Source organism: Musca autumnalis, unplaced genomic scaffold, assembly GCF_047663935.1.
Source record: "Musca autumnalis isolate F117 unplaced genomic scaffold, ASM4766393v1 scaffold_5, whole genome shotgun sequence".
NCBI lineage: Eukaryota > Metazoa > Arthropoda > Insecta > Diptera > Muscidae > Musca > Musca autumnalis.
In genome coordinates, this window is record NW_027412088.1 from 93,840,942 (window position 1) to 93,863,551 (window position 22,610).

General features: G+C 35.1%; 1 protein-coding gene across 1 annotated transcript in view; it reads right to left on the bottom strand.

The window, feature by feature from the left end:
• Positions 1-21,309, bottom strand: part of LOC141386536 (uncharacterized) — a 34,619-nt gene extending 13,310 nt beyond the window's left edge. Inside the window, exons 1-2 of the mRNA XM_073955185.1 lie at positions 20,874-21,309; positions 3,269-3,812 (exon numbers count right to left, since the gene is read on the bottom strand). Of these exons, the coding sequence (XP_073811286.1) occupies positions 3,269-3,812; positions 20,874-21,244 (915 nt within the window). The 5' untranslated portion in view covers positions 21,245-21,309. The remainder of the gene's footprint in view (positions 1-3,268; positions 3,813-20,873) is intronic.
• Positions 21,310-22,610: the final 1,301 nt, after the last annotated feature.

Consider the following 22,610-nt stretch of genomic DNA (forward strand, 5'->3'; position numbering starts at 1 on the left):
TTTCATTCATGTTTCGCAGTTTTTCTAAAAAAGCCCTACATATGTTCATTTTGTATTTTGTCTGTCATAATTAATTTATTTCGATAAATGCTCTCATTTGTTAGAGATGGGACATATTTTATCGTTGTTCAGAGAGTATTTCTACTTGAACAACGTAGAAAAATCGTCGTTCGTTCTCAGAATTTTGTATGGGGAATCAAATAATTTATGTCATGTTCACACGAGCGTTTCAATTACGTTGTTCGCCTGTCGAACGACGTACACGAATTAACCCGTTTCCACGACACCATTCGTAATTAACAGAAACATAAACAAAATTTCCTTCATTTTTGTTTCCTTGTTTTCACTAAAATTTGAACAGAAAACACATAAAATATACAATAAATGAATAGGAAAAGCAATTGACTTTCCTTCAAATGTATCTTCCATATTTAACTACACACATATTATTAATTTTTTCCATAAATTCTGAATAATTTTGTATTTTCAATATATTTTGATATATTACTATTTTCAAAATTAAAGAGAAAGAGACATGTCAAAATAATGTTTGTGTATACAGACTTTCAGTTATTTGTTTCCTTTTTGTTTCTGATTTTTTACGCGATTTTGAACTAATGGACAAGAAATGTGTGTGGAATTAATCAGGAAACGCAACCTTCATCCTTCTGCATCTATATAAAATGTTTAGTTCATTAATTTTCATTCATCTTTTTTCTTTTTTCTAAAAATTTTTGTGTTTCAACAAATTTTTCAATTTTGAATTTAGACATGTCATAATTAATTTTTTCGATAAATTCTCTCATTTGTTAGGGATGGGACTTTTTTATTCCTCGTTCAGAGAGTATTTCTACTCGAACAACGTAGAAAAATCGTCGTTCGTTCATAGAATTTTGTGTGGGGAAATAAGTAATTTATTCGTAGTTATGGGTCGAACAACGAATAGATAATGAACGATGTACCGTGGAAACGGGCTATTATTCGTATTTGAGGGTCGAACAACGAATAGAGAACGAACGACGTACCGTGGAAACGGGCTATAATAGTATGTACAAATTTGTACAAAATGCTGTTCGATAACATATGTACATGATCAGTAAAAAAGAAATGCGAAGTACTTGCAAGAACTTTTTACTTACGAAGTTATCGAACAGACATACATATTAGGTCTATCTGGTTACTTTCCCAGCAAGAATTATCCAGCAAGAACTTTCTCGGAGAGTAAGGAGTTTTTATTCTCTTTTGCAAGAAAAATGTAAAAAGTAAACAGACACCTTCCCTGCAAAAACCAGCAAGCAATCAGCTGATTTGCTAAAACAGAACAATTTGTCTGCCGTTAAAGGAACCAAAGCAAGCAAAAATGTTATATTTGATTAAAAACAAGATCTATTTATAAGGTCACGTAAGGAGAAAAAGTACAACTCTGATTTGACCGAAAATTCTTCAATCTGTCAAAATGTTTGTTTACGATTTCATACAATTAATTCACAATAACAAAAAAATTGACAGATTGAAACCAATCAGCTGGTCGTTTTACGCCACCTTATTATTTCATCATGATTAAAAATAAAAAAGAAAATAACCTCAACAAAAGATTTTTTCCACTTTGCAACTTTGTTCTCCAAAAAAATTGACTTCGAATAATTAAAAACAGCTGATTTATTGTTTGCAGGAGGAAGGAGAGTTGTCCAGCAAGAATTTGCAAACTCTCAGTAAAAGAACTGTCTCTCTCGATTCGCTCTCTTTTGTTGGACTTTTGTGTTAACAGACGACTTCCAGTAACAATTGGTAGAAATTGTTACAAATTTTAGGGTAACCAGACAGACCTATTGTAAAAATACGCGTAGGTTTTTCGATAACTCGATTTTTGTGTAAAACTTAAACCTCAATTTAAACATCACAAAAAGTGTTTGCAAAAATAGACGTAAAATTCAGGTATTTTCGCATAATTTTGTGTGCGTGTGTGTGCTTTTTTTTGCATTTTGTTATAGTTTTGGGCCTGTTCGATAATTTCGCAAGTAAAAAGTATTTGCAAGTTCTTGCGAGTACTTGCAACACCTCCCAGTCTTCTATCACTGAGCAAGTTTGTTATCGAACAGCATTTGGAAAAGTTTGCACAAATTTGCACAAACTTTTGAGTTATCGTACAGACCTATTGTCTATTATATATCATTCCACGCTTATAAAGATTCATTTGGACAATGCATTTCCACGCATTTTGTCTAAAACGCAAGCATTTCAAAAAATCGACTTTTCTGTAATTTTCGACTTTTGATGAAAAATTTAAATACGAGTATACCATACAAATTTAATCCTAAATTTAACATTTAAGGGATTTGTAAGGAATATAATAAGAGTATTTATTTTTATTTACTAAGGGATTGTCATGTAAGAATACACCTGTATTACCCTTACAAGTTTTCGACATTTTTAAAAGAAGGCCCGGTTATAGGAAAAGTATACGTTTTAGAGAAAAATGTTAATATACATATATGAAATGCTTAAAAAGTCTCAAAAATATAATTTTCATATACATTTTGAAGTTTTCTCGCCAAAAACACGACTACACTACACACGATCAGTTTTGCTCGAATAATCAGTTGCTTGCCGGTGTGGCCGTTCATTTTTGGCAACCACAAAATTCTATGATGTTGTTAGATTTTTTGACAGTAATCGATATTTCCGCAAAATCGACAGGCAAAACTGATCGGGGTAGGTACGCACGCTTTAGTTATCTTTAATTGACATTCCTTAAGTCCCTGTTTATACAGGGAAAGTTGATGGGAAAGAAAATTGAGTTTATGGGTGAGGGAGTAGAGAGGAATAAGAGGGGGTACACACACCTCTGTACTGGCAAATTCTGTTGGCTGCAGATTTGTTTTTGCATTTTCTTTCATTTTATTTTCTCTGTCGAGAAACAAACAACAGCGGAGACAATTGAAAAAAAAACCATTTGGAGGAAAAACTATTTTTTAAGCAAAAACAATTCGAAATAAGTGGAAATATCAAAATTAAAATGCAATTCAAGGATTCCTTTAATAATTAATTGTTTATCACACACGTCCATTTTTACTTTTCATTACAATTTTGCCCTGGCTTTGTTTTTGAACGGCGCAATGAGAAAATGAGTGTGAAGAAGAATAAGAAAAATTATAAAATTCACATAAACATGATTTCCGTGTCTAAACAACAAGGAAATTTTAGAAGAAATTGAGAAGAAAAATTTTCTTTCCAGTTTGAGTGTCTAAACACAGTCTAACCAACTTACATCTGCCAGACATCCACTCAAGTTGAAATTCTTATCGGGATTATAATAATTCGGTGTAAAACGATATTCCAATTTCATGTTCATCGTTGAGGCGACCAATTTCAATATCTCTCCCTCTATACCGTCCAACCGATGCATTTCCTTCAAGTGCTGTTCATTGCTTCGATCGCCATTAAATGTAAGCAATGGCGGTATAATATGACCACACACTGTCAGATTACAACCGTGGAAATTTTTCATATGATCGGGAAATAAGAAATCGTTTTTAAAGCGACCATTTTCATAGCGATTGATTTCTTTGATTGTCAAATCGGTATTGCAATGATCTCCGGTATACAGCGAATAAGTGTAGAAGCTTATGAACTTCTCGCCGGAAGGTTTCATCATAATCACGGCATTCTTGACATTAATTTTGCGACATATTTCGAAAATTCTCTTCATATTATTGAAATGAAGATCTCGAATCGGCATAAACCAGGTGACTATAATGAAGAAATAATATTGACGATCATAAATGGTTTTCGGTATTTTCACTTGCAGAGCTCTGAAATGACAGAAAGAGAGAAAGAAGGCACTGTAATTAGTAAGGTATGTGTACTTATTTTTTTCTAAGGACTATAATAAGAATATTTTTTTAGGAATATTTCCAAGCTGAGCAACTATGACTGGACTCTAGGACTCACACGAAAAGTAATAAAAGGTACTAGATATGGTACCCTTTGTATTAGGCAAACGGGAAAAGCTAGAAATTTGGAATGAGGGTTTGGAAATTCGTACTACAAGTGTACGAAACGTACTAAAAGTTACAAAATTTGGTACTAATTGTATATTTTGATTGGATATAGCTAGAATCTTGAAATTAGGTGTGGGAATCAAGGTTGGGAAGTGGTGTCGATATAAGAAAGTTGGTATGGAAATCCGTACTTGGGTGTACGAAAAGTTCTAAATGGTACTAAATTTGATACAATTTGGAGTTGGTTGGAATCTTGAAATTTGGAATTAAGATTACTGTTTGAGAGTAGGGTTGAGATACGAAGTTAGTTTTGGAAATCCGTACTTACATGTATATGGAAAATACTAAATGGTACTAAATGTAATACAATTTGATTTTTGGGTGAATGGATAGAGCTGGAAGCTTGAAATTTGTGCCCAACTTCACCAAAAATCATGAAAATTAAAAATCGTTACGTAAAGCTATTTTAAAGGGTTTTTTTTTATGATTTTATGTATTAGGGACACTAAAAACCTTCTGGCCTAGGCAACACACAGTGTCGCCAGACGTCATTTGACATAAGCATACTCAGGACAGTTTGACATACGACAATGTGTTGTGTTGTTGAGGCTATTAGCATAATTTTTAAAAATTCGGATTTTGGAAATACTTTTGGTGGAAGAACTTCCATGCAAAAAGTGCGAATATGTGGAATAGATATATACAGTGTTTGGAGGATGTAAACAGTTCGACCCGAACATAACGCCGTTTATTCTTTAAAGTACATATGGTAAATTTCGAATTTCTTTTGCAATTCCATTGGAAGAAATTTTAAAAAAATTTTTGCGAGCACATCCGCAATTTTTGGAACATAGATTAAGAAAAAAAGTTGTAGTTTCAAACCTTTTTGCTTTCACAAAATTGGATGCTGCGCTCCAAAGTTATGGGGGGTTTTATTCCCTTATAAAGAACAAATATTTAAAAATTCAATTTTTGCTGTAATAAGAAAATGTATATATAAAGCGTTAACAGCATTTAATATCTATCCGTAGATGCCTAAATATTTACTAAATTTATTTCTATTTTCGCGGAGAATCAAGAAATACTGAAAAAATCTTGGAGTAAATTTAATTTATTCTAATTTAGAGTCCAGATAAAACTCGAAAAAATAAATTAAAAATACGTACAGATTCTAGACAACGCGTAGAAAAATATGAGACCAAAATTTTAACGATAGGATTTATAACTGCCATATTACAGCAACAACAAAAGACGAAAACTTATTGTTGGAATATTATTTCAAATTTTGGGAGTTATTCTACTATTTCGCTAAATTTCGATGCAAGGACTGACGGACTTCGCTGAAACTTCTTCAGGGTAAATGCGATGACAAACCCGAAAGTATATTTGCTTACTTTGATAAACAATAGGATAATGAAATAGAAAGTAATATTGAAATTACAACCAAAGAAAAAGCATAAAGGTTAAAAAACGTATAATTCGCGAATTCCTTAAAATCAGTTAATGCGCATGCGGTTTTCAGATACAGCGAGTGCATCTCTATCAATATGTAGCGATTTTCCACTTTTCATTCAGCGGCAAAAGTGTGCCATGAGCTGCATCTTACTGTTCAAAAAACCTTAATGTAGGTAAAAATTGTGCGATGTTCATAAGATTATAAGGTGCATCCGATTTAAGTGACCGCCTATAAAAATACGTCATTATAACAAATTTTAAACAAATTCGTCAAGAATCGCTACCAAATTCTATTTTATACGAAATACGAATATTACTCCAGAATCTCGGTAATTTATGCCACACGGTTTTGGAAAATAATATAATCGCGTATAAAGGATTACATTTATGTAAAAATAACCAAAGAAAATCGAGGTTCAATGCGCGGAATCATCAAAATATAATTTTGCAGAATTTCCTACTTTCAAGGTATCTATAACCGCCGTTTTAGTGGATGGATTTGAAAGCGGGAGGGTTCGTTAGATCTGGCGCGTAAAAAAACTAAAATCACGCGGGGTTCAAGGTTACCTGAGTCACAGTTGTAAATTTTGTAGCCAAAAAATAGGTTTCTAAAGAAAATTTATGCACCAACATTTCGACTTTGGACTCCTATTACTTGGGAACTGTATGAAGCAGACTCATGAGATATACATCAAACCACGTGGAATCACGAGTTCTACAATCCAATAAATAGCTTGGGTATTTATCTGGTTGCGCCCTCCAATTATAAGAAAAATTCAAAAAACCCATATTTCAAAACTTCAAAATGTCAGCATCGATTTTAGGGGGATGCAGTGTATATATCGAAAAGTCATACATTAGAACCATGTTGCCCAAGGGGTATTCTTCAATTATTTCTTTGATCTCAGGTCTGAATTTTCCGTGGTTTGACCAGAAATCAAGAAAGAACACAAAAAAAAACTTGTAAACTTCAACACATTTTTACCCACTTTTATACCCTCCACCATAGTATGGAGGGTATATTAAGTTTGTCATTCTGTTTGTAACACATCGAACTAATCATTTGCGACCCTATAAAGTATATATATTCTTGATCAGGATAAAATTTTAAGACGATCTAGCCATGTCCGTCTGTCCGTCTGTCTGTCTGTCTGTCTGTCTGTCCGTCTGTTGTAATCACTCTAGCGTCCGCAATAATTGAGATAGAGTGCTGAAATTTTGCACCCGAGGGTCTTTTTTCCATAGGCAGGTCAAGTTCGAAGATGGGCTATATCGGTCCACTTTTTGGTATAGCCCCCATATAACGGTACCTCCGGATTTGAGGTATTTTGACGTTCTTCGCCACATTTGCAGACCGAATTAGCTATAATTTGGCACTTAGGGTTCCTAGTGATCAACAAACGTGTATCCCAAAGGATATGGGCATAGGTCCATGTTTTGGTATAGCTCCCATATAACGGTACCTCCCGATTTTCGGGATTTTGAGAATTTTAGCCACAATTTGTAACCGAAATATCTGCAATTTGATATTTCAGGTTCTCAGTGGTCATGAAACATCTCCACCAAACATCGTCAACATAGGTCCATGTTTTGGTATAGCCCCCATATAACGGTACCTCCCGATTTTCGGTATTTTGAGAATTTTAGCTAAAATTTTTAACCGAACTAGCTGTAATTTGCCACTTGAGGTTCTCAGTGGTCATGAAATATCTCCACCAAGCATCGTCAACACAGGTCCATGTTTTGGTATAGCTCCCATATAACGGTACCTCCCGATTTTCGGTATTTTGAGAATTTTAGCCACAATTTGTAACCGAAATATCTGCAATTTGACATTTGAGGTTCTCAGTGGTCATGAAACATCTCCACCAAACATCGTCAACATAGGTCCATGTTTTGGTATAGCCCATATATATAACGGTATCTCCCGATTTTCGGTATTTTGAGAATTTCAGCTACAATTTTGTCTATTCAAAAACAATCGTCAATATAGGTCCATGTTTTGGTATATCCCCCCATATAACTCTACCTCCCGTTTTTCGGGAATTTTCAGTGGTCACGAAATTTCTTCACTAAAATTCGTCAACATGTGTCCATTTTTGAGGGTCTACATTGTTTTGATGAAACTACCCTCAATTTGACTCTTGATGGTCCCTGCAGCTATAAAACTTTTCCGCCAAAAAATTTAATGATAGGTTGACTCTTTGATATAGCCGCGTAGGTGGTACCTTTCACACTGTGCAACAAAATGGAGGTGAAAGCCTGGTGCACGGAAAATTCCTCTTGGAGAAGAAAGGCCTTGGTGAGTATATTATGAACCCCGAAGGACAGATCCGCCGTGAGTCGAACTTCCGCCTTATGGCGTGATGAAATTTTTGTTAGAGACCCTGTGGGCCATCAGGAATTCGCGTTATATCTTTGTTTACTGTTGCTTAAGTGCTCTACAAAAACAACAAACAAAGATATAATGCTAATTCATGATAGCTTACAGGGTCTCTTGCAAAAACTTCATCACGCCATAACGCGGAAGTTCGAATCACGGCGCATCTGTCCTTCGGGGTTTTTAATATACACACACCAAGGGCTTTCATCTCCAAAAGGAATTATCTCTTTCCCAACATTTGTGTTCACAGTGTAATTTAAGCAATAGCGGGAGGCAGTAGAAGTCTAACCATTATCGAAAAGTTGTCCCACCTAAAATTGTAAAAGGACCCTAATTATTCCATTTTAATTAAGACTATTTTATGGTGGAGGGTATAAAAAGTTCAGCCCGGCCGAACTTAACGACTTTTTACTTGTTTAATATTACCACTAACACAGCTTCCACATAAATTATTTGTTATGGTTCATTTTATGCGACCCCACCTAAAACACTTCAATTTAAAAAATAAATATATTGACAGTTCGCGACTTATTAAATGGTGAACCTCAACTTCAACGATTGTAAAACATTTTTGAATATTACCATATATAACACACTAATTTCAGTGCCACTAAAAACGTTTTGTATCATTGTAAGAAAATAACATTCTTTAAGTGCATAAAAACACCAAAGCTTTACTATTTTACCAGAAGTGAAAGAGTCAATGAAATCCAACTAAACATTTAGAAAGTTACATTAAAAACAAGTGAGCAAAGGCTATAGACGGGATGGGGCCGACCATATGATACCATACACCACTACCCCTGTGCATAAGCTTTTCACTGGTAAACATTTCTTTTGGGGAATATAATCCGACTACCACCAAAAATAATATGCCTTTTTCTCTTTGGGACCCCCATAAGCAACCAAAATTTCTTGACCATCCGATCAAAATTACGACCTGTAGCTTCATTGCAAAAAAAATGGAAGAATTTTCACAGAAAGATGCCCGAGAGTCTCCTCTTCCAGCCCATATATACTTTTGTACCCGTCCCGTTCCGTCCTTTTAACACTTTTTTTAATTTATTGAAATTACATGGGTAAAAATGTGTGTTTTTCCATACTGTTTCCATACAGTTTTTTGACACAAATTACAACTTTTTTGAGCATATGAGTTTTTATACGAGTTATATAAGTTTTATTAAAACTCAAGGAGAATTTTTTTTTATTTTTGAAAAAATTTATTTTTTTTGTAAAATTCTTTTTTACAAATTTTTGAAAAAAAAATTTCGACATTTTTTTGAATTTTTTTTTTAGTTTTTTTTGGTAATTATTTTGTTTATTTGTTGGTATTTGACCATCTTTAATACATAGGAAGATATAAAAACCACAAAAACACACATATTTTGATGAAAAATAGTTAAAAATCTCAAAAGTTTAACTTTGACCGCTTATAATTCATCTGTAAGATAATTGTGTTATCTGTCTAACAAAAAAAGAATTATGAATGTATCTCTATCCGTTCAAAAGTTACAGAATTTTGACCAGGAAAAAACGTTTCTGAACCACTGTACGGCGTAAGATTTACAGCTTTTGGACCAATACTGATATAACCATTGACTCACCCACAAAAAATACAATATCGCTGTAAACAAGCCCTCAAGTGAATCGATCCATATTCGAAAGTACTCTAGGTCTCGAACAAATCGAATTGGACTTTGCTCGCGATTTTAGGGAAACATTTTGAAGTCTGGCTAGGGACGTGTCCAAAGGAACTTTGAACAAAATATTGCGAGATCCAAATTTTGGACAAAATCTTTTGATCTGTTCGAGAGTTATAATGCGCTCGAGCCATACTGACTGACGGACGGACGAACTGGGATAAATCGACTCCAAATTGTAACGCGGGTTACATTTTTACCATTAGCCTAACAGCTGAGGGTACAATATCACGGTGCTCTTGAACCAACGTTAAACCGGGAAGTTCTTGCGGATTCTGAAACAGCAATGTTCATAGATGAGAAAAATCCACAAACAAAAAATCGCTGGAGGGATTTTTAAAAAAATCGCGGTCAAAGTTCACATTTTTAGGTTTTCGCTACTTTGCTTGGAAACTGCAAGTCCTATCGAAATGGGGCTAAGGAAAATTGTGTAGCTTTGAAAATTGGCTCCTTGGTTGTATCATTTTTGAGATATATAAATTGAAGTTGGGAAATTGCTGTCTGACATTGTTTTATAAGGAGACGATACAGTCAGTGAATTGTCCCAACTTGAATTTCTATATCTCAAAAATAGTAAAACGTTGGAAAATATCATAAAAGAACAAACATTTTCACTGCTACAACATTTTCTTTATTTCCATTTGGATAGGGCTTGTGGTTTTCCAGCAAAATGGTCAAAACCTGAAAAACCCTAAAAATGCGTTTTTTATTTTTTCATCTATAAACCCAGGTGTAAGATTCATTCGTTTAAAGTTGATTCAAGAGCACCGTTATATACAATACAAATAACAGCAGATTATAATACAATACCAAATAATCAAAGTTTGAGCATTAATTTCGTTTACGGTTGCTTTCAGCAACGAATTTGTTACTGATAGGAAAAAATTCAGATGGGCATGCTATTTATAGCAGATATCATCACTTTATGATGCACAACAATAAATTTTTCTCCACAATTTTCTCCCACTATTTAGCAATAAGTTAATATAAAATAGGAATACAAAATTTTGATACAGGCCGTATATCAATTTGCTAATTGGTTTTCGAGATATACTCCACGGAAACCCCTTAATATGTCGTACATACTGTCCAATAGGCACTTCATTTTATGTACTTCTAATCCGCACAATAATGAATTTGTAATCTTTTGAATACGAATTCCAAAACACAGCCATGGCATAAGGGAGGAATTCAGTTTTGCTGGAAGTTTCTTTCAAAGAGCGTATTCAAACAAAAAAATTCAATATTTCTTCAGACAACTTGTTGATAAAGTACATTTTCAGTACAGAACCTTCAGAACAATATCATATGCCCCCCCCCCCTGCTTACGTCCCTGAGGTGAACGGATATTAATATTGTTTCTGGAGTGTAGAATCAATGTATGCAGGTTATTTTGAAATTAGTACTTACAGTGTCGGCCAAAATATTTCTCTTTTTATTTATTTATATCTTTATTATTGGAAAATACAAAACATAAGAAATTCAAAATTAAATAAGCAAAAGTTAAAATTAAAAAAACATTTTAGGTCGCAAATGTAAGCGTACAAAACTAAAGCACCCCCCAATTCGAGGTAAACCAAAAACTATTGAAATCAATATTTCGTTGCGTATCCTTAATTCTGGATGACACACGCACATCTTGTGAAATTATTAATTATTTCAGGCGAAAGAATTATGTTTCTTAACAAATACCATTTAAAAAAATGTACTTAAGGGGTGCTTTAGTTTTGGCCGACACTGTATGTGTACGAAAATATTATATGATACTAAATTTGGTACAAATTGGATTTGGATCAACGGATAGAGCTGGAATCCTTAAATATTGAATTACAATTATCCAACAGGATTGACATATGAATGTATGTTTGGAAATTCGTACTAAATGGTACTAAGTTTGGTACAATTTGAATATGGGCGAGCCGTTAGAACTGGAATCCCGAAATTTGGAATTGGGATTACTGTTGGAGTGTAGGATTGAAATGTGATGATAGTTTTGGAAATTCGTACTTATGTGTACAAAAAGTATTAATTGGTACTAAATTTTGTACCTTTGTATTGGGTATACGGATAGAGCTGGAATCCTGAAATTTGAAATAAAGATTGGAAGGATTTAGATACGGAGGTACTTTGAGAACTTTTAGTTTACTGTTGTAGTGCATGATTGAAATAGCTTTTTTTTTGTACGAAAAGTACTAAATGGTATTATGTTTGCTACAAGTTGGATTTGGGTGGACTGATAGAGTCAGAATCCTGAAATTTAAAATTAAGATTACTGTTGGAGTGTAGGATTGAGATAGGGATGCAGTTATGGAAATTCGTACATATGTGTACGAAAAGTACTACATCTAAATGTGATACAAATTGTACTTGGGTGAACGGAAGAAGCTGTAATCTTGAATTTTTTATTAAGATATCTGTTGGAGTTGCAAAATGAGTTGATTTGAGTATTTTGAATTAATTTATTTAACAAGTCATTACTTATTTGTACGAAAAGTAATAAATGGTACAATTTAGATTTGGGTAAATGGGTAGAGATGGATAGCTGAAAATTAGAGTTAATGTGAAATTTTTCTAGATATTCTTACGTATGTATGTATGTGTACTAAAAGCGCTAAATGGTACAAAATTTGGTACATTTTGGTATTTGCTACAACTGGTATTAAATTTACTGTTGATATGTAGAATGGGGATAAAAAGAAGATTCCCGAAATTAGTGCTTATATGTACGACAAGTACTAAAAGGCACATAATTTGGTCCAAATTGTTTTTGCGTAAAGAGATAGAGATGAAAATTGTGAAACTCTGTAGTTGACATTATAGAGGGGATAAGTACTAAATACTACTTTAATTAGTTTTGGGGGAATAGATAGAGCTGTAATTTGTTGTTGGGTGTAGGAATGAAGCTCGAATTATATAATTAGTGTGCGATAAGTACTAAAGTGCAATGAATTTGATATTGGGCTAATGAATAGTGGTGGAATTCTGATTTATTATTTATTTGTCAGTTTCACTGTTAATCGTAATCGTACAAGAAGTATTAAATTATACTGAACATTGAAGCACTGGTATTGAGTGAACCGATAGATGAAATGTTTATAAAAATTTGTCTTAAAAATGCATGAGATGTTTCTACATGTACCCAGCAAAATGTTCGATGCCAAAGATGCCATTCAATCATGGGTGCAAGTGATCTGGCATGTCATCTTTTAAGCATCTTCATCGATGAATTTTTTATGAGCGTGGACCCCAAAAGATGCTATTCATTTTTGGATCCTAAGCATGTCATTTACACCAATGCTTTGACATGTAATTTTCACCAACCCTTTGCAATGACATTATCATTATGACGAGAGTTTTAACAACGCTGGTTGTGATTTCGAGTCTCCGACAACATCAAGCCTATTATAAATAATTAATCTTATATATTTAGAAAAAGGTGTATAAATAAAAACACAAAATGCATCTCCAATGGATCGATGGAATGTGTTGAAAGCTGATGAAAAGATCGGATCTTTCACGACTTCCTTTGCATGGGTTCAAATGATGATGAAAAGATCGGATCTTTCACCACTTTCTTTGCATTGCAAATTTGTGTTAAAAGTTGATCAAAAGCCCTAGAAAGCTCATTTATAGTCCGATTGATATAAAATTTTGCACAAAGCATATCTTCTGTATAAGGATTAATCCTATAGAAAATAATGAAAATCGGTCCAGATTTGGATGCAGCTTCCATATATATTCACATCTGATATGAGATAAAAATGCACCAAAATCACTGAAATTTGACACATGCAACCCGAACTAGCCTAAAAAAACATTGAGCCAATTTTCAAACAAATTGGTACAGATGTATATATAGTCCCATATACATATATTTCATTCCAAATTTTATTTTTTGAAACTTACTTAAATTAAATTTTTCTCAATTCACATGAGAAAAGCCGTGAATGTTACTGAATAATGCCCCGGTTATAAGGCGGAACAAAATTTAGTGTGAGTAAAACTTGCAATTCCATATAAAAATATTTCATATTTTAGTTGAGAAAAATTAGATTTTTTCGGAATGGCGCAAATATGCGCAATTTTTTATACCCTCAGCCTTTAGGCTATGGAGGGTATATACACTTTGATACGATGAAAATGTGCCTCATCGAAATAATGGTTTTAGACCCCAAGTATGTTTGGACGAAATGTGTTTCAGACAATTTGGAGTCGATCTAGCCATGTCCGTCCGTCTGTCTGTCCTGCTGGCTGGAGCGCACGATAACTCTCGAACGGATGAACCGATTCGGTTCAAATTTTGGCTTTCGTAATATTTTAGTTTAAGTTCGAAGATGGGCTATATCGGTCCACTCCTTCCGGTACCTCCCCCACAAAAGTTCGAAAATGTTCGGAAAGTTTGTGCGCACGATAACTCTTGAAGGGAGTGACCGATTTGGTCCATACTTTGTATAGCGTAAACTTTCTACCAGGGTAATATGAGGTTCCAATATGGTCTCAATAGGCCCACTCCTTCGGGTACCTCTCGAATCGCTCTGATTTTTGTTTTCGAAACTTGTATTCACTGCCCTCCATACGACGGTACAAGTACCATCAGGGGCAAGTCCATACTTCCTGAGAAAATAGCATGAAAGTTGCAAAAAACCCTTATGACACCGTGTGAGGGGTTAGAGCTCAAGATAACTCTCGAACGGATCTGCCGATTCGGTCCAAAATATGGCCTTAGTAATATTTTGTCCAAACATAGTTTAAGTTTGAAGATAAGCCATATCGGTCCACTCCTTCAGGTACCGCCCCCACAAAAGTTCAAAAATGTTCTGAAAAATTGTTCGTACGGTAACTATTGAAGGGAGTGGCAGAATTGGTCTATACTTTACACATCCTAATATATCTACCAGATATGGATCAGGTTCAAATATGGACTATATTTGTCCACTCCATCCGGTACCTCCCACACAAAATGTCGGATAAGTTCACTTTAAGACCTGATATCGAATCGCTTTGATTTTCGTTGAAGCAACTTGCATTCGCTGCCTCAATTACGAAGGGAAGAGTTTTTTTAGGGGCAAGTCCATACTTCTTGAGCAAACAGCCCGAAGAGTGTAAAAACCCCCCTACGGCACCATATGTAGTGGCTGGAGATCCACTTCCATAACGGTCAATGTCGATCCATTCCTTTTAGTATCTCCTCCGCATAACTTTTGATCTTTAATCCTAATCAACTTTTTTGTTGGTTCAAACGCCCAAAATTTTTAAAACCCACTAAATACATACGTGTTTTGGGAAAAAATTGTTTCAATATACACAGGCTGAGGGTATATCTCTGTCGGCAAAGCCGACTGATACTTTTTTTACTTGTTATGATTGAATCTGATATTTGAGACTCAAGCGCATAAAACATTAGAAGAAACTATAGTCGGGAAACGACGGGGAAATAGACTTTTTCACTATTGAAATTGTAGTAATCTTAAAAATTATCATAAAAAATTTCATAAAGAGGGTATGTATCACCATTATTAAAGAGCAAAGATGTAAAATCAATCTGAAAATTTTAAATGCTAATCTTGTTCGGAGACTATACAAAAACAATAAATCTTGAAAAATATAAATTTTCGCGAAAATAATGTCATTTTAATGTTCACCTAATTTCTTAGTTTTCAAAAATTTACTTTTTGTTTTCAGTATGGCTGAGCTCAATCGACTGCTGCATTGGATTGGTTTATCTTACAAAGTCGAGGATGGTTATAGCAAATGTAGAAAAGAGTCTGGTTGCCGTTTATCAACATTTTTTCATAAAAGAACGATTTTCATATTTTGAGTTTTGAGCAACTTTAGGCCTATGTTTCCCCTCTGTGCATTGGTTCAAATGCTAATGAAAAGGTCGGATCTTTCAGGACTTCGTTTGAACGAACGCAAAAGGTGCCACGTCATCGCATGGAACCCCTTCCTTCAAATTTTCAAAGTCAAACGTATCTTTTCAACAAAATTTGTATTCCAAACGTTTTAATAAATTCATTGAAAACGTAGATCTATGCAATAATTGTTTTAAAATAACAAAAAGGCCTAAATTGAAATGTCACAAAAAAATTTACTGTTATAAAGGGGCCATGTCAAAGTGTGCACATTAAGTAACATTTTTTGAACAAAGTTTTTCTACACTTTGATATCACAAATTATTACAACTAATTCGGTTGGAAAAGTGAAAAAAATCTTTAAAATGCCCTTAAACGGTATAGGCATGGTAGAATAAGAAAAGGTAGCAGCAATACACAGCTGACTAAACTGGGTTGTTACGTTAGTGTCAAATTTTATATGACATTTTATACATTTATTTCTATTTCTAATGTACATTAGGGGCATATATTTTTTGAGAAAAAAATATATCATTCGGAAAAAACCATTTCCCAAAAAGACTTCTTCATATCAATGATATGTAACCTCCTCCAAGTTCGAACGAATCCCCGCTTGTAGAAGCGATACAACGTTTTTTAATATGTGAGGTATTTTGTTAAAATTTAAAAAAATAAAGCCCTAATAAACATGTGCTTCTTTGATTTCTAAAACAAAACATTGAAACAGCTTCTCCTGTTTCTATGAATTTCCAGCGACCCCAAACTTTTCTGCAAAAATTCTACTTTCTGCGAAAATTTATGCATTTAGTGGAATGATGTGGAAACATAAAAATTGAAAATGTAACGAATTTTCATTCATGTTTTCCAAAATATTCAACCAAATGTGAAAAATTATTAGTTTTTCAAATTCCAATAATTTATAGACATTTCCTTGTTTTGTTTACAAATACAACTGGCAGTAACGTTACAAACAAAAACGAATTCCTTTGTGGTTGTTGTTCGAGTTGTATTTGTTGTAGTATTAACTTTACCTTATATTTGTTCTACCATGCGGTATATGTTAGGTTAGGTTGAAAAGAGGGGCGAATATAAGAATCGCCACATGCCCGTATGGGGCATACACTTAAGCCAGTATAGGCCTGTTGTGCGCTCTAATTTCGGAAGCCTAAGGGGAATAACTGCCTGTTCATGTATGTCGCACGGAAACCTGTACGAAAGGAAAGCAGGCACTCACTTCCGTCTAAAAATGCGTTCATGTATTTCGCAAACTATCGTGCGACTGTCGTTACGTGTCCTATGCGAAATACTACTAATTTGAATGTACATTTGTACAACTATGTTCCTTAAATGAGAGCCAAATGAGAAATGAAAACAAAATTCACATATACATACAAACATTGAAATATGTGTGATTTGTTTTGTTTGAAAAATAAAATGTGTCGGTATTTTGAATTATTTTATTTGATTGATTTCTTCAAAAAAATGAATGAAACAGCCTTTAAAACGTGTCTATAGAATTTTTATTTTGTTTTAAGAATGTGTTGCATAAATTTGTTTCAAGATTTTCGGTGTTATTCGCGAGTTTACGTTCTACTCGACAGCTACAAAGCAAGTGAGTGATTTTGACATTCTCTTTCTACAAGAGACAGTCCTTTCGAAATACATAAACCCAAATTTACAGGAAAAGTGTACGTTTACGTGTTATTTCGTATGGCTTGTCGGTCGCATAGATTTTCGTTTGGAAGGTGTTTACATGAACAGAAAATGATTTTTTTCGACTTCCGAAGCGCAAGAAACCTTTCGGTCGACATACATGAACAGGCTGTAAATTTTTTATTGCTTAATTTATTAAAAAGAAAATAAATTTATCAGTTAAGAAACTCTGTGCCATTGACATAATCTCTTAAGTTTTTGAACTCGCTTGCCCTAATTTGGTGGAGTTCTGGTATAGTGTTATTTCCTAGAAATTGGTTTCTTAGGCTGGGCAATGACAGAGATAGTGTTCCAACGTTTCGTCGTCCTCTCCGCATGCTCTGCATTCGCTGCTTTCTGCACAACCGATTTTGTGCAGGTGTGCTTGTAGCCCAAGGTGTCCTGTAAGGATGCCTGTCAGTCTACTAATGCCTTTCTTACTCATTTGAAGGAGTTCCTTTGTTTTATCCTCGTCTGGGTTTCCCCAGAGGATTTTTGTATTTTTCCCTTTCTCTTCAGTATTCAAGAGGGATGTATGGGCGTTTTCTGCCCATGCTTTTAACTCTAGACGCGCCGCTTTTAAAGGCTTAGCATTATCTAGGCTTATCGTAGCTTGCTGCCTTGCCAAGGAGTTGGCTATCTCTTTACCCCTAATCCCTTTATGTCCTGGTACCCATATAATGTTAACAGAACCATGGTGGGAGTAGTCGTTGATTGATTTTTTACACTGCAGGACAGTTTTTGATTTCACCGTCTTGCTTGTTATTGCTTTAATTGCTGCTTTACTGTCCGTTAGGATGTTTACAGTGATTGGCCTTGTGTTAGCTTTAAACCAGTTCAGCAACTCTGTGATCGCTCGGATTTCGGTCTGTATGATCGTATTATGATCCGGCAGTCGAAGGGAGATTCTAGTTTCCTGGTCTTCGATATATAGACCCAGACCCGTTCTCCACCCTAGAACGGCCCCATCTGTGAAACCACAGCTTCCAGTTGGCATCCGTTCCAGGGTTCCATCGATCCACATGTCCCAAACATTTGTTAATACAAACTAAATAATATTTAATTTGTGAACATTTTTCCGGTAACTCACGAGAAGAAAATTTCCCAATGGAGTGCTGTTGGAGTACATGTCGAAATCTTAACTGGTGATGGGAAGACAATATCAAACCCATTTAGCAGAAGAAGCAAAAGCACTTAAGCTTGGATTAAATAAAGAGCGGAGGAAAACACATGTTTGCTATTGAATTCAATAGAGAATTTTCATAATTTATGTTAATTAAATAAAGTTATTAATATTTTTGTTTTACACAAATAATAAATGCATTTTATTTTGTTATTCAAAACACGTGCTCTGGACTGCCTCCTATTCTACCCCAAAGGGTCAGTTAAAATGCAATGCCAAAGGGTCAGTTAAAATGCAGTGCCAAAGGTTCAGTTAATATGCAATGCCAAAGGGTCAGTTAAAATGCAGTGCCAAAGGTTCAGTTAAAATGCAATGCCAAAGGGTCAGTTAAAATGCGGTGCAATGGAGTGCCTCTTTCCGGGGTCACTCCCTTGTAAAAATCATGAGTGAAAATGCATAATTTGATGCACTTCCAAATCACTTGTACATATCATTTAACTGCCTCTTTGGAGGCAAACTTTTCGCTGGGTTAGAATCGGCCTAATTACGCTTCTGTATAACCAGTGTGTCATCCTAGGATTGAAACCCCATTTTGAGCCTATAGCTCTTCTGCAGGTTGACCAACATCTGTGGGCTTTATTAGCCCTTTCCTGAATATAGTCTCTCCATTTAAGTTTCCTGTCTAGAATTACTCCCAGGTACTTAATTGTTGGAGAAATGTTTATCATCTTATCTAGGAAAACGGGTTCTTCGTAAGCTCCTATTTTCGTTTTCCTAGTGAATGGACATAATTCTGTTTTTTCCGGGTTGACATTTAGACCTCTCGGCCTAGCCTAGTTGTATGCTATTTTTAGAGCCGTTTCGGCCCTTCTACAGAGTATATTTGGATTCTTTCCCCTAAGAAGTATTATAACGTCGTCTGCATAGCAGATGGGTTCAAATCCTTCGTCGGGTAAGATCCTTAGTAGACTATTTATGGTGGTAACCCATAGGAGAGGTGATAGTATTGCTCCCTGTGGCGTCCCCCGACCAACTTCGTCTCTTTTTGTTACGTCTTGTAGCGCGCAGCTTATCCATCTATTCCTTAGCATGTGGTCTATCCAGTGCCTCAAGGCCCGGTTTACCTGAAACTCGTCTAAGGAGTGGATTAGCGTTTCGGTGCTGACGTTGTTGAACGCTCCTTCGATGTCGATGCAAACTGCGAGAGTATACAACTTCATCTCGAAGGTTCTCTCTATGTGGTGTACTACCTCATGTAATGCGGTTTCCACTGATCTACCTTTTACTTATGCATGTTGTTTGTACTTGAGCATATCGGTATAAGATTCTAATAAAACATGGAAACTTGTTTTTGGTGTGGAAATTCGAACTAAAGCAGTATGAACAGAACTTAAATGAAATTAAATATCATGTAAAATAGGTATTAGTACAATAAAATTGCCAGTGTTTCCTATTTCCATATTAAGTATTGTTTATTTGAATTTTATTCCTCTTCCACATACGAAGTAGCGGGCATTTTGCTAGTAACCTATAATACGATATCAATCATTCGAGATTACATTAGAGCCGACTTTAACCAGAGGTCGATAGGAGCAACTCGATTATATTCTAACCCAGTCAGCTTTAAGACAAGTCCAACAATACCATTCGATAAGAATCTAATACACCGAGTACCATCAGGTCGATTGCAATACCCGAGGAATCGATTTTACTATTTACTCTCCTCCGATCCGTCTTTCGTACCACCTCGAGAATATAGTGGACTTTTGAGTGAAGAAGCAGAGAAATATCTTCGACCAAGGCCATCACCTCAACATTTTTTTGTTGAGTACAGGGCGGACGCGTGCTTACCACTGCAACCACGGTTGCTGCCTGGTCCATAATTTGGTCCTCTTATTATGTTGTCCACTCGTAGATCAAGTTCAAAGATGGGCCATATCGGTTCATTCCTTCCGGTATCCCGGACAATGCGAACAATGAATCTCTAAAGGTGTAACTGATTTGTTCCAAATTTTGCACTATGTAATATTTGTTCCACATAGAAATCAGGTCAGCTTCGGGTACCACCAAAAATTTCGCAAATATGCAGCTGAAGGGCATCGGACATCTCTAAATCCACTGCCAATACTCAACTACTAAGTGTTGATCATCATAACTCACATATTGAGTATCCGATTAGAGCGAAACCTTGCAAATCGTAAACTTTCTTCCAAAAGTACATCAAGTTTCCAGAAGGTCTTAACTTCAATAACCTCCTTCAAAAAAGCTCAACATATTCGCTAAAGCGCAGTTTAAGGATTTTTCAGAATTCGTTTCGAAATTTTTACTGAAGGTACTCCTTTTACGGAAGTGTTAAAAGGACCTGTAAGAGAAGTAATTAGACCCACTGACCCCATAAATTTATGAGACATACTTCCAAAACTTCTTTTGTCACCCACGAAAATGCTATTTATTTCTAAAATAAGGGATCTGTTTATATTACATTTAGGTCCACCATTGCTGTCATTGCTTTCTTTTTGCCTTAGGGTATTAACTGATTATTTTTTAATTGTTTCGACAGAATCGGGTATACATTTTACTATAGCCTTCATATCTGTACCCGTGTCGCTAACTTTCCAATAAAATATTGCCATTCATTCACTCACTCACACCATCAAAATACTTAACTCAAATTCTCGCCATGTTGGTACGACAAACATATTATAATCCCATGGTCGTTCGTCCGGTTGACCGAAATACAATTGCGTAGCCATTGAATAATTCAAATTATTGAGAAAAAATTTCAAAACCGTTGCATGATATAGACGATGTTCATTACAAAATTTTAGGCAATGTTCCATTATAATCAGCGTATTGGTGCGTGGACTAACGTACCGCATTACCATGTACAAGGCTACCTGACCATATTCCATTAATTCGGGTTGGGGATCTTCAATATTTCCCAAAATCTTTTTATGGCTGTTATAAGACCCAGTTGAGTTAGTTAGGCCAATACCAAATAAAACCACAATATTTAGCAGCACCAATAGTTTTTGCATATTGAGAGCGATATTTCTTTCGAATTAATGTGGACTTTTTACGACGAAGTTTAAACGAGAACTGCATTGAATGGTCGCTGTGGCATTTTACAATGTAGTTGAAGATGTTGTTCCAAAGATAATTTGGTTATTAATGCATTTCATTAAAATTTCAAAGCCAATACCCGAGCACACATCAATCGATACAGTTAGGCAGCTATTTGAGATATGACAATTGATAAGTAGTGTGTAAGCGAATAATATTAGGAGTTATATGTACCCTTATATAAGATGCACATATGTGATACAAATTTCCATATGCAGTGACTCAGCCAGTAGAAAGAAATTCAAATTTTGTTCTGTACTCCTTGAACAAGTGTAGTTTAAAATAGTAAGCAAAGGCTGCAGTCGGGACGGGTCCAATTATGTGACACATTAAACCGCTGGCTCCGTGCATAAGCTTATCACGGATCAACATTTCTTTTAGGGAAATACTAAAGTTCTTCGCCACCCTTGCTGTTATTATCTGATGACAGCTAACTGAGCCAGACGACTATCGAGATTAAGGTATTTTTAAACCCTCCACTATAATATGAAGGGTATAATTAACTTTGTCATTCCGATTGTAACACATCGAAATATTCGTCGGAGACCCTATAAAGTACATATTTTCTTAATCAGAATAAAATTCTATGTCGATATAGCAATGCCAGTACGTCTGTTGAGATCAAATATGAAGATAGGGCTTTATAATTTATTACAAAGATTTTTATTGCTTCTAGGATGTTTGGTATTGAAAATTGGTTATATCGGTCCACGTTTTGATATAGCCCCCATAGAACGGTACCTCCCGATTTTAGGTATTTTGAAGGTTCTAGCCACACAACCTTACCGAAATAGCAGAAATTTGGTATTGTTTCACTTTTGGACTATAAAACAGTCCGCCAGAAATTTTTCGGTATAGGTCCACGTGTTGATATAGACTCCATAGAACAGTACCTCCCAACTTTAGGGGTATTTTTAAGGTTATAGCCACATAATCTTACCAAATTGGCAGAAATTTTGGTATTTACTTCACTTTGGGCTTACAAAATGTTCCCTCAGAAATTTATCAATATACATAGGTCCACGTTTTGATATAGCCCCCCAACAAAACGGTACCTCCCGATTTTCGGTATTTTAAAGATTTTAGCCACACAATCTTACCAAAGTGACTGAAATGTGGTATTTAGTCTTTCTTGGGGTTATACAATTTTGCAACAGAACTTTGTCGGTACAGGTCCACGTCTCCACATATCACCAATAGAACGGTACCTCCCGATTTTCGGTATTTTAAAAATGCTGTTCTCAATATTCCACCGAAATGGCTGAAATGTGGTATTTCGTC